Below are 13,978 nucleotides of genomic sequence, written 5' to 3'. Positions count from 1 at the left end.
TAGAGCCAAAATATTTCAAAAATAAACTAAACTCTTGGTCATAGAATTAACCACTACACTTTACTAGGGTGTACCAAAAATTAAAACTGAACACCCAGCTCCAAAACCTAGGTTTGTGCTCTTGCTTTTAGTTATGCCAATGTAGGGGCTTAGACCAAGGAGGAAGAAAAAGATTTCTCCTTTCTCGTAGTTTGTAATGATACTTGCCCCAAAGAAGTGACTCAAATTTACAATAACTGATTCACCTTAAGCCCGAAGGGGCTAATGAAGTTTTCTAAGGACAGAACTGCCTATCTGGGCAGGAGGGCGGGGTGAGGGTGGAGGCTCTCTGAAAGCTGGTGGCCTCCGCGTGCGTACAGGAGCATGACTGCAGCATGACACAGAGTTGTTCCGCGTCCCACGAGGGACACGGGACACGCAGCCTTGCTTCTGAAAACACGACCTCTCCTTTATAAATGAAGAGACGAATGAGCAACGCAGTACCTCCGATCTCCCTCACTCTGGTGGACCAGGGTCTCCCATGACCACCCCTGCGGTGCTCCTTTTGTCCCGTCCTCCTCCCTTTCTCCCTCTCAGATGGTACCTGGTGCCAACACATTCCGCTTTCTTCTACCCCTTTCCTCCTCCTTTACTGAGAGTCAAAAAAAAAAAAAAAAAAATCCAGAAATGTTGGGAGGAAAAAAACTTGGCATAAAAGATAGTTAATAATAATAATACAAAAGGCAGTGTGCTTCAGGGCACACTATGGGCATACTATTCATTTAAAACAGCTACTTTGTTTACTAAACTGTGGCTCTCTGAATATAGAAAGTAAGTATTGATTCTCTCAGAGAACAAAAGTCCCACCAAGTAAAACTGTTTAAATGTCTCAGGAGGACATTGAAATCCTGATTTGCCTCACAGACAGAAGTACGTTCTTCTCCCAGCCTAGACTACGGATCTGCTACCGGGAGTTTCCAGGGCTGACTATCCTGACTTCAGTATAACCAATTAAACAAGAACAGCCATAAAAAGTGCAGATACTACTGTCAGGCAATAAACTAGACCTTATCGGTGATAGTGGTGCACATTACAAACTTCAAACTCATTCCTTGCTCTAATCCATCAGAAACTTCCTGGCATTAATAGGCTATAAAGGGCAGGAGCTTTGAAGTCCCTGGGATTAGGATCAGTAATAGACGGACTGAATGAGAAACAAAATGCAGGTGGAACGTACTCTATGCGTCCTGAATTAAAAACAAATCCAGTGAATCAAACAGCCCTCAACCCTAGCTTCCAGGTTACGGGGGTGGCCAAGGCAAGCAACAGAGCCATTAAGGATGAGCCGGTGGGAACTTCCAGAGAGGGCTCACTCTAAGGAACTGATTCAAGCCCGGGAGGGCGTGCCTTGCTAACTTTCCCCATCGGAGGTGAGGCTGCTCTTTTTGAAGAAGAGCACAGTATCAGAGCAGAGATAAGGAAGGAGAAAACTAATGCCTTTTAAACTGAGTTTTCATGTAAACACATCAGCTGAGATGGCCGAGGGAAGCTGAGATCTGTTTTCCCAAGGCTGATGGCCTTTGATCCTATGATTCCTAAGCCCTCAAACACTTGCGGCTACAGAGCAGGCCGTGGGCTTAGAGTTAAACGGGCCACCCTAGAACAAGGATGGGATGATTGAGAAAACCGGGGTCATGCTGTCTCAGAAATGGCATTACTGTTGACAGAGCAGGAAAATTCATTTTAAACCAAAGGATGCAAATCATTTGGCCATCCAAATATCGACCCAGCTGCGGGGTTCGCTAACGCCCAAACCAGGCCTTTCCTGAATGCACTGTCTCCCCTCCCTTCTTACCTTCTGGGGGGTTTTTATTCTGATTATTCCAGACGACCAGCAGCTTGGATAAACTGGGCACCTTGGACACTTCAGTGATGACCCGGAAGAGGCTCTCCACTCGGTCGTAGGTGAGGACGATGGCCGTGAAACCTTGAGACTGTGGCGGTATCAGTGGTAGGAAGAGCGGGTTGCTCACACTGCCCCATTTCTGCAAGAGAGCACATGAATGTGGGTCAGAGAGGGATCTAGTAACAATGAGGCTGATCTCTTTCCCAGCGTCACCAATAAACCTGAACATGGGAGATCTGATGGCCTTTCCCATGACCAATCCAAGGGCCAAGCAACTGTTCAAAGTCTTTCCCTCAAAATCTGTGCTGATGCTCTTTAATTAAGTTTGGCTCTGATACCCCTGAACAAGGGGCAGAGAAGTTTTGCAGCTGAGAAGAGATTTCTGGTCAAACATGGCAGATTAAACACATGCATTTATCTTCATTCCCTCCCCAAACCCACTAAAGTGGGTTAATAGATATATATAGATATACATATAAAAGTGCAGTTAATAGATATAAATCTACCCAGACAATGAAATGGGAGCAGAGACAGCAGCTGACGAGCAGCGTGAATGTGTTTCTGAAAGATGGAAAGGGGCTGGAGAAGTGATGACAGCACAGGAGAGGGAGAGCTGAAACCCAAGTACCAAAAGGTGGGCGGAGGGTAGGGGGAGCAACAAGGCAAGCAAGCCCCAACTGTAGCCCCACAAAGGCTCAGTGGGCCCTTGTGAGTAAGAGGAGGGGGCTGAAAACAGGAGGACTAGTTAAAATATCTGTAAGGAGCAGCGACGGACTCAGGGCACAGGCCTCCCCATCACCTACCCACTCAGCCAGAAAACTACTCTTCTTCCCTGCCCGAGCTAGAGAAGGGAGATTTATCCTCTGAGGAAACTGAAGCTCTAGACATGGAAACACAGGCACAGACGAGAGGAAAATGCAATTAAAGCCTATATTTTGAATGATGAGCTCTATGGCCTTCTGCCTTCCTCCAGATCCCAAAACATCGGCAGTCATGTGGTTTACTTGCCACTCCATGATCTTACAGCGAAGCTCCATCACCTTACAGCGAAGCTCCACCACCTTACAGCGAAGCTCCACCACCTTACAGCGAAGCTCCACCACCTTACAGCGAAGCTCCACCACCTTACAGCGAAGCTCCACCACCTTACAGCGAAGCTCCACCATCTTACAGCGAAGCTCCACCACCTTACAGCGAAGCTCCACCACCTTACAGCGAAGCTCCACCACCTTACAGCGAAGCTCCACCACCTTACAGCGAAGCTCCACCATCTTACAGTGAAGCTCCATCACCTTACAGCGAAGCTCCACCATCTTACAGCGAAGCTCCACCATCTTACAGCGAAGCTCCGTCACCTTACAGCGAAGCTCCGTCATCTTACAGCGAAGCTCCATCACCTTACAGCGAAGCTCCACCATCTTACAGCGAAGCTCCATCACCTTACAGCGAAGCTCCATCACCTTACAGCGAAGCTCCACCACCTTACAGCGAAGCTCCATCACCTTACAGCGAAGCTCCACCATCTTACAGTGAAGCTCCACCATCTTACAGCGAAGCTCCATCACCTTACAGCGAAGCTCCATCACCTTACAGCGAAGCTCCACCACCTTACAGTGAAGCCCTCGGGCAACAAGCTTCCCTTAAACAAAAAACTTCTGATCATGTGTCCAGGTGAACTGCTGTGTCAGTGCACACGCTCGCCTTCTCCGTCTGACACACCCTGACGTGCACTGTCACCCTGGGCCTTCCCCACCCTGTCCCTTGCGCCCTAGAAGACCTCAGTCTGACCTAGAAACCACCTCGGATCCCATAGGAGAAGAGAACATGGCAATACCCTCTCAGTGAGATTTGAGTGTGAATGACAACAGTACTTGACCATTCAGCTTGCCCTTCCCCTGCTTAGATTTTTTTGTTACAATCAGATAGTTGGCCTCTTGGGAAAAGAGACCCCTAGATTACTTGTCTTTAGATTTCTGACACCTAGCTTTGTTCTTGTCAGACGTTTATTAAATGGATGAACTGTGAAAAACAAACAAACAAAAAAACCCAAAAAAACCCTTCTGATCAGGTTTTTAGTGCTTCCCTCTTAATCACAAACAGATCCTAGAATCAGACATTTCAAGAATATCTTCAGCATGAACAACAGAAACCAAATGAACAAAGAGAAGAACAGGAACTCAGAGGAAACAGACAACAGAAGAAGCAGAAGGAAATTTAAATAACTTCATATCCTCTGAGACTTTTCCACCCATGAAATAAGAATAAATTGCTATTTTTATTTTAAAAGGTCTATCAAAGATAGGGAAGAACCCTTGAACATTAAAAATATGATAGCTTAATGTTTTTTTTAAGGCAGTATTGAAAGATAAAGATGATGACGTATTGCAGTCTGGTGAACAAAAAGAGATGAAAAACAGGACAGAAAAGATGAGAAAATACAGGAGGTCCAACATCCATCTAATAGGAGGCTCCTGAAAAAGAAAACACAGAATATGGAGGAAACAAAACTGTCAAAGAAATTAAGTTCTAAGAACAGAAGATATGAGATGCAAATTTTCAGATTGAAAGGACCAAATAAGTAATGAGTACACTGAATTTTGAAAACATAAAAAGATAAAACAACAACAACTAAAAAAACCAATGAAACAAAAACCATATCAAAGCACATCACTTCTGAACACTGGGCATAAAGAGTCAATGAAATGTGTGAATCTAGGTGATGAGCATGTGAGTTCACTGTACAATTCTCACAACTTATCTGTAAGTCTAAATTTTGTTCAAAATAAGGTTTAAAAAGTAATGAATAAAATTCAATTTCTTTGCTACCATTAAGATATTGTCACTTTTAATGCAGCAATGTAAACAAGATATTTTTGTATTGATAATAGGGAACGACTGTTAAAGCATTCTTATATTTTCAATCTGCTTTATTGAGATATAATTAAGTATACAATGGTTTTTGGTATATTACACTGTTAAATTTTAAAAACTGGTAAAATATAATAGGAAATTTGCCATTTTAACCATCTCTAAGTGTACAATTCAGTGGCATTAATTACATTCACATTCATATGTGAAAAGCCCAGGACCTAACTTTGTCGTCCCCAAGAGGAGGCTGAATATGAAATGACCTATCTGTTATTCTGGCTGCTTACACTCCCTACAGTCTTTCATACTCTGGGATTCCCAAGGTCCCCCCACTAACCTCATCCATATCACTGATGGACACCCATCACCACGTATATGACAACAGCTGTGTGCCAGATGTAACAGTGTGGGACAGGAAATGTACACAAACACATGGAATACACATGGATGGGAACTCAAGGAGACTGAACGGGATTCCTGGAGTCCTAATGTAATCAGGATATTAAAGCCAAAATGTCCACAACAGGCCATAATTAGATTTCACAACCAAGAGACACAATAGGAAAGGCTATCTTCTTAACGCTGACTTTTTGTTTCCATGACATCATGCTTTGGCGTTAAGCTGTAGTCTTAGGAAGGTGCCCGGATTTTAGTGTTTGTAGCCTGCATCTAATTACCTTTGTAGGAACACCTTTTCATTTTATACTCCTATCTTATTCTTCATAGCTTCCTGACTTGCATGGAAACTGAGGTCAGGAAGTAGCCCTGTGCTTAAGTCACAATTCCTCCCTAAGGTTCATGGTCTCTCTGCTATCACCATCCCAGCCCACTCATCTACTCCTCCCGACATAATACTCGTATGCTTGAAAATCACCATTTTCAATGGAAAAGAAAAAAAAAGATTTTTTAAAGAAGCGTGTAAAATAATTTAATGTGTGATGTCGAAACAGTCAAGATTTACTGAGTACTGAACTGTTAGGCACTGTGCTTTACATAAATTATCTCATTTGAGCCTCACAGCAATCCCAAGATAGATAGCTATTATTCTCATTTTACAGATGATGAAACTGTAGGACTAGAAATAGTGAATGATGTCTAATCATGTGCTTTACCAGTCCAAAAAGGAAGGAAGAAATAGTGAATGACGCTCAAGGTTACATAACCTGCTAGTGACAGAAGTGGGAAAGAGCCCAGGCCATCTGGCTCCAGAACACCAGGATGTGGTGGTTCTCGGCCCTTCCTCCAACTCTGAGTCTGGCGTAAGCATCACCACTTATAGACTCTGGAAACTGGAACTGTGGGAAACTCCAGAGCTTATTACTTCCAGCTCTCTCTGAGACAAAAATGCTGGAGGTTTTCTTTATCCTTGATAATTAAATCTGGGCCAATATGTAAGGACCCACCCAAACACTATGATTTCACAGGGTACATGGAATAAAAAAACACACCAAATATATAACACTGACACAAAGGGAACACATAAATTTAAAATGGTAAATACACCTCTTACACAGAAGGAAAAACTATTAAACCCCCAACAAAATGAAGTCTGTTCTTTGGGAGAAGTGGGGAATGCCAGCACACTTGCATGACTCTATGACATTAAAAGGAGAGGAAAATTCCCTGAGAGATGCAAAGCTTGGTTTCAGAAAATGAATCCCTTGGAATTTAAACTGAGGCACCCCCGCTGAAAGGCATCACAGCTCTGGTTTCAAGGCGCTGCCAGGGAGAAGGAACAGGGTCTCTGGCAAGACAACAGATCTGGTCTCATCCCTTATGCCAGCTCCCTTCGGGAAATGGATGGTTATGGGTTGGGGGAGGAGACAAAGGAACGGGTCGGTGGGAAACAGACAGTAACTTGTCTTCGGTGCTCAATTTTTCCACACCACTCACTTGCATACCAAACAGGGTTTGAAGACTGGAGAAGCAGAAAAGGCAGCATACTGGGGAGACAGGGCATGTAAAGGAACATAACAAGCTCTGAAATCTTGCCAACACTTTCCCATAAAAAACAGGCTTTGAGATGAATGTGGAGGCAACACAGAAGCTGCTGAGCATACATTTACTATGTTACAAGCTCGACACTTTACTGTAGGCTATGCCACCAAGGTGGATGCAAAAGACTTCAAAAGTGAATCAGCACATTTGGGGTCAGTTTCAGAGTCACACGTCCTTAATCTGAACCCAGGTTCTTTCACTTGCCAGCTGTGTGACCTGGGTAAATTACTTAACCTCTCTTGCACCTCAGTTTCTGAATCTATAAGATCATGATAATAATACTACTTTTCTAGGTAGTATTACTTAACACAATAATTACTTATTAACATGTCTTTATTATTTCTTAACAATCTAAATGTTGTTAATGAAAGTAAATCGGTAACAAATGTAAAGTACCTGGCACATACAAACATTTGATAAAGGCAGCCAACAGATGACCTTGTGGGAAGAGCAATTTCTCTGGGATTTATTTTTTGCAGGTCTCAGAAGAGGGGGGTAGGCTAAGCGATCATGAGGTATCTTCCAGCACCAAGATTTTAAATGAAACCCTTCTTCCTCTCTACCTTTACCTTACCATGCTCTGGGGTCCTGGTTTACCTGGATTCTCTACCTCTGCTTCTTCCTTTCCAAATATACTGTTTTTATTTTCACAATTTTCTCTTTTCCTTCCTATTCATTATATTTTAACTGTCTTGAAAGCTCCGTGAAAAAAGGAGCCGTAACTGTTATTAACACCCAGCATCTAGCACGGTGCTTGGTGCGACTGAAGAAAAACTTGTTTGAAAATGATTCAGTTAAGCCCAAATGATCCGGGTCGCGTTCTTTCTGTCCTCTTTGTGTATGGGTGTGAACAGTTAATGTACATTCAAATGAGTGACGTCATGAGCTCTGAAATGATTTCCAACTTAGTTCATTCATTTAAAAATACTCACCAACCATCTTATTGTGCTAAGTATTCTGAAGAAGTGTAGGATTAGGATGTTTAATAGAGGGTTGGGATCTGGATGCCGCCATTTACTGTGGTGTGTAAAGCCTCTTCTGTGAGTATGAGCTTCCTCACCCGTAAAATGAAGAGCATGACAGTACCTGCCTCTTAAGGTGATGACGATTAAATGAGATTATGCACGTAAGCACTCAGCGGAGGGCTCAACACAGAAATCCATGAATGGTAGTTGAAAGCAAACACAAAAAACTTCTAGCTCGCTCCAATTCATATTCTTGTCTGCTGAACAATGGTATTTAGCAGCTCAGCAATCATTCCCACCATTATGGTTTCTGGTGCTCATTCATTCAGTCAACATTTCCTGAGCACAAACTATAAGCCTAGAATAGTGTTAAAGATGCAAAGATGAACAAACTCCTTCCCCTCAAACAGTTCATCATCTGGTAGGGAAGACAGCTAGGTAAAAAGACAAATTATAACGCAAATAACAAGTACTAAAACAAGGTCCTGAAGTCCCGTGGGCACACGAAGGTCCATACTGTCACCTCCATCTCCCTGGAGGAGGTGAGGAGGAGACCAAGTAGGAGAGTGCTGGCCAAAGAAGCCGAAGGGCAAACTGAGCAGCATGTCCTAAGACCTGCTTCCAAGACCGGGACAGATTCCACCAGAGCCAGGGCTGGGAGGAGGAAGGAAGGAGAGCAGAGACGAGGGACCTCAGAGTCAGGCAGGCTAAAGCCACAGCATGAAAAGACCATATGACAGAAGTTTCTTTTTAAGTCTTGTGATTGGCCTTCTGTTGATTTCTTTTGAAACTTTCTTTTTCCTGAGTATTGTTTTACTGATAAATTAACACAGCTACCTTCATGTTCTATCTCAGAAGGTCAGAAATAGGAAACGCTGATCTGCAGCTGGGCTTCTGTGCCGGGTGCTTCTCCCTCTGCAAACATAATCCCATTTGCCTTTGGAGCCCAGGGACAGCGTGGAGAAAGGCAGCTTTAATTGGGGTGCACGCCTTCATGCAGACACTCCACTCCGCTGGGGTAAGGTCAACAAACCAACCCCCAGAAAAAAAAAAAACATACTGGAGAAGGACATTTCAAAAACAGCATTTAGTCACCTCTGAAATACCTTTAAGAACTGACCCCCTGCTGGCTGACCAAAGAGAGTGTCTACAGTCTGGGACCTTCTGACCCCACTTTCTGCAGGAAATCAAGCACATTTAAACCTCCATAATTTACTCAAGACTCTGACTTCTGCCAGGGAAAAAGCAAACGATGCGGCAATTAACTCTGTTGCCTGATTAAATCTGCATCATGGCAAGATGGGGCATGAAACCAGGCACCCGGCAATAGAGACCAGAGGAAAGGCAAAGCCCAGCTACTGCAGCCGTACCTCGGAACGCTGGTTCTCAGATACGCTCAGTGAAACTGTTCACTCCAAGGTGAGAGGAGATACCAAGAGGAGAAGCGTGTGTCATTCTGACAGAGCACCAGCATTGAGCCCAAATACCTCCGTCATCTCGCGCCCCCCCTTCCTCGCTTCACTCCTCACTCTTTTTTTTTTTTTTTTTTTTTTGCTGTACGCGGGCTCACTTTTGTGGCCTCTCCCGTTGCGAAGCACAGGCTCCGGACGCGCAGGCTCAGCGGCCATGGCTCACGGGCCCAGCCGCTCCGCGGCATGTGGGATCTTCCCGGACCGGGGCACGAACCTGTGTCCCCTGCATCGGCAGGCGGACTCTCAACCACTGTGCCACCAGGGAAGCCCACTCCTCACTCTTAAAACAAGTACTCATCATGGAAGCTGAGCGATCCAGACTGTTAACGTAATCCACGAGAGCCATGACAACCGTCACGCCACCATGCCCGCTTTCCAGAAGTTCTCTCCTATCACATCACTTATTCTGGAAAGCCCTGGTGAATGAACTAGTAGTGAACAAACAAACCAGCAAGACGGAGATGTGGGTTCAGGTGTCAGGATCCCCTGAAAGAGAAGTCTTGGGAAACCAGGCTTAAAGTCAACTACCAGTTTGAAGGGGCCTTCTCCTTCAAGAAAGGGATTCAAACTCAACTAACTAGGAGTGCCTTTGGCAATCTCACACAGAGGAAGCTGTCTGGGCCCTTCCTGCAATCCTGTTTTGCTTCCTTAGTAGAAAGGCCATGGGAGTCATATATGAGCCTAACCAAAACCATTCCAGTCAAGGTTACCTACCATACAGAAAGTGGAGGAAGCTGGTGAGCACATTGCTAACCATTCCGAAATGTTCTTGCTGGAACTACAGGAAGATTATAAAATCAAGAGTGAGGAAGACCACATTCTAATACCAACGAAAGGACTCTTTCAACCTAAACCAACCAAATTCCAGACAGGAGGAATCAAGCTCAAAGCAGCATAATCCAAAATTTAATCCCTATTACTCACTATGTATAACTTCATGTGACAAGAAGAGAATCCCTATTCCTCACCATAGCAGACATTTTAAAATGTCACTACGTACAACTTCATGTGACAAGAAGAGAATTAAGCAGATATTTGAGTCAATCCATATTTGATGTAAATGAAGGTATAATGCCAGAGCAGAAAAGTGAGAAGTCAGAGGAGAAAGGAAAAGAGGAGAGGACAGGCTTGTTACACAGAAGCTGTCGAGCTCCTGGCTATGAGTAGCCTCACCTATCCCTACCTTGACAGAAAGGGCAGTTTTCTTGGTTGTTTTGAAGTTATCAACTCTTACCTCAATGTGGTTTCAATTATGAATTACCAGGCTAAAAGGGGGGGGGGGAAGCTTTGATTTATTCTTTTTTGCTCCAATTATGCATGATGTGTTTCCACTGAAGACTTTGAAAAGTATTTCATCATGCCTCTCATCCTGAAGTGGTCAAAGGGCAAAACCAAAAGGAGTTAACCCTTTCATTTCTCCTCTAGGTTCAAACAGACTCCCTATCAATGGATTAGGGCAAGGCCTTTGAAGCAGAGAGAGCAATGAAAGGGTTAAGCATTAGCATCATATTACTAACGTGCATGAGGGTGGTGTCCCCTGTCCAAAACGGTGAGATGATATTTATGTTAATGGGTGCTGGGAGATCTGAAAGGGGCAATCAGTAACGTGGCCCAAGTTGCCTGAACCATTAAACCTCTCCAGCTCCACTCTGCAGCACAGCACTCCGCTGGGCGTGCGCTGACTCGGGAAGCCGGAGAAACACAGAGACCTAAGGATGTCTTCCAGCAGGCTCTCTTACATTGCGAGAGAAAAGATCTGGGGACGAGCCTGAAGTCTACTTGCTGCGCTGTGTCTTTGATTCATCCCACCCATAAAAAATAACTGATTGTTCCGAAAAACAAGGAGAACACTGATGCCTAAATCTCACTGACTTTACATTAAACAGACACAGGAAAGATGAAGAAAATCGAAGGCTAGCAATCTCCTTAGTGCTGTAGACACAACCAAGGAAGACAGTAAATTAAAAACCTAGAATTCCTACAATTTATTTACAGTAAGGTACTGGTAAATAAGTTTTCTACATGGTGGCACTGGAATGCATCTAACCACATCTGGGTGGATTGGAGTAACAGGTATGGTGACTCTCTAACATCCAAAGAAACTGAGCCACAGAGACTAACTCAGGGTCACAGAAGCAAGCCAAATCTTTTCTTACTGTTAGTCTCTTTTGCCTCCAGATGTGTTTAAGATCTCCTTTTTCTTTGCTGCACTGCAGTTTCATTATGACTTTCCTGCTTGTGGTGTGTTGGTCTTCTTCGATCTGAGGGCTGGCATCACTCAACAGTTCTGGAAAAGCCTTAGCTATTATTCTTTCAAAAGGGCCTGTTTCCATTCACTCTCTCTCCTCCTTCTGGAACTGTGATTAGACGTATGTTGTACCTTGTTCCTCTGTTCTCCATGTCACTACTCTTTCATATTTTCCACCTCTTTGGGCTGCATTCTGAACAATTGCTTTGAATCTAATAATCTAATCTAATCTAATAATCTGAAGTTCTTGCAGCTGTGTTTCTGCTGGTTCTCACTCTGATGTAGTAAAAAACTATGGTTTTTTACTGTGAGCTGATCATTTTCCGTAGACACTTTATTTTTAAGAATTATTTGAGACCTGGATTGAAGATGAGCTCCTCCAGAGAGGATGTGTGTCTACTTCTGCTGGTCCCTATCAACTCAGGGCCACCTTCAACGAAATTCTCCTCTTAAGGTTTATTCAGACCACACTTGTAGTACGAACTTGGACCACAAACCATGTGAAGGTGGCTTATGAATTCAGTGCTCAACACCAGGGTCAATACAGACTTCTTATTCTTTACCCTGACACTGAAGAGGCTCTTTTAGTTTCCTGGCTTCATCCAGGAAGCTCCTGACAGATTCTCCAACTTGCACAGGCCACAGGCTTTCAATCCTGCTCCCTTATCCCCTATTTCAGACAGTTACCAGGCAGGGAGCTCCAGGTCATCAAACTCTGCAAAATCTCTGCAGCAAAAGCCAGCTTTGGCCCCCACTCACCTTCCAGGATACCTAGTTTCACTTTGTTTAGGGTCGACAAATATCTTACTTTTATACCAGCTTAGCAACAGGCTCTATCATACTTTATTCAGTATTTTCGTTGTTCAGTTGGGAAGGTCATTTAGCATATCTAATCCACCATGAAGCCAGTGACAGAAGTCTTTCTATATTTACACTAATAATCTAATTAGGTGCTATTGTGTTTCCTGAGGGCCAAGTCTGTGCGCAAGATAAAAATAATTATTGTGAAAACATGGCAGTGTATTATAATAGATGGAATGATGGACTGAGAATCTCTGCATCAGGCAAGGCACCACACTTCTTCAGACCTCCATTTCCTCATCTGTAAAATGGGATGATGGGGACATAGATCTTAAAAATAAATAAGACTCACTTTCTTCATCTGTAAGAATGGAGCCAACAGAATGCTGCTTTTGGGTTGTAAGGATTAAACGACAGAAAATACACAATAGAGCCTATCTATCTATCTAAAAAATCACCCTCTGTAAATTTCAATTTTCCCCTCCAAAGTCCCATCCAATTCTAGAATGTATGTTTCCATGTGATAAAGCATTACACTAGCAGCATTACATTAATGCCACTTACAAAATGCTTCCACATATATTATTTCATTAATATCTCATAATAATCCTGTGAAATAAGTAATATCCCATTTTACAGATAAGGATAACAAATTTCAAAGAGATAAGAAAGCACAATGTTAAGCTAATAAACGGTCTTGAACTCAGGTTGATTCCAAAATGTCCTTTTCAATGACCCTGATTAGCAATTGGTAATCAGCCACTAACTGCTATACTATTCTTTTGAAGCTATTAATATCCCTAAACCCAGTCCTACAGATGAGCAAATTGCTGCAAAGAGAGATTCGGTAAGTAACTTCAATTTACTCGGATCATCACCAGGAAAGAAGGGATTAAAACTTGCAGTTCAGGAATTTCTCAGCTACAGTTAGTTTTCTGAAGGCTCACAGGTTAAACCCATCTGAATGCCTCTCTGAAAATTCCAGTTACTATCTGAGTTTTAGCTTCTTAACTTTTGTCTTTACATAGCACTGAAATTCACATTTGGCCTGGTGCCCACCCTTCTTCTATAAAGCCAAACTACTGTCAAGAACAGCAGGAAGGGTTGCCCCTGATTGCTTTTCAGGTGGTAGAGGAAAAGTTGACATTTCATCCTCCTCTTGCTTGGAAAGGAAGCCAGTCATTTAGTAAGAACCCTCGTCTGGCTGTGGCTTCCATCAGTGGGATGGACAGAAGCCAGTTAAATGGCTCAGCCTAAGCCATATTGAAAGGAGCTGGAATGAGGAATGAGTGGATTCCATATGTTGATGCTTTTAATAATTCATGAGTTATATCAGTCTGCAAGTAATAAATTTCACTAAACATATCTATGGTAAGATGGTTTAAGATACTGTCAAATCAATTAAATGGGTGAATATAATAAAGTAGGCGTAAATGTAACACATCATTGATTTTACTGGTTCATAATTTTATATGTTAAAAATAACGGTTCAGCTGTCTGATAGCAAAAAATGTGGATTATTCTTAGACACAGTCTTCAAACACACACTCCTCATCCCTGGATCTGTTACTTAATAAGTACACTGAAAACACTTAAAAGAAACACTTCAATGAAAAAACTAGAAACTTACCTGATTCAAGTCAACAAGGTTAATCTATAATCCAAAGTGTTCAAGAATGCTAATGGTGGCTCAAACTCCTACTTCTCAAGAGAGGTGAAACAGATCTACCGTTTCATCCGA

At 43.0% G+C, this 13,978-nt stretch overlaps 1 protein-coding gene across 2 annotated transcripts in view; it reads right to left on the bottom strand.

Moving 5' to 3' along the window:
• Positions 1-13,978, bottom strand: part of EXT2 (exostosin glycosyltransferase 2) — a 129,542-nt gene that overhangs the window by 43,852 nt on the left and 71,712 nt on the right. For both annotated transcript variants that reach the window (XM_060018751.1, XM_060018752.1), the window contains one exon: positions 1,835-2,024. In XM_060018751.1, the coding sequence (XP_059874734.1) occupies positions 1,835-2,024 (190 nt within the window). The remainder of the gene's footprint in view (positions 1-1,834; positions 2,025-13,978) is intronic.

Source organism: Delphinus delphis, chromosome 8, assembly GCF_949987515.2.
Source record: "Delphinus delphis chromosome 8, mDelDel1.2, whole genome shotgun sequence".
NCBI classification, from domain to species: domain Eukaryota; kingdom Metazoa; phylum Chordata; class Mammalia; order Artiodactyla; family Delphinidae; genus Delphinus; species Delphinus delphis.
The sequence above is the reverse complement of the archived record's forward strand: the minus strand, read 5'-3'. Positions and strand labels throughout refer to the sequence as shown.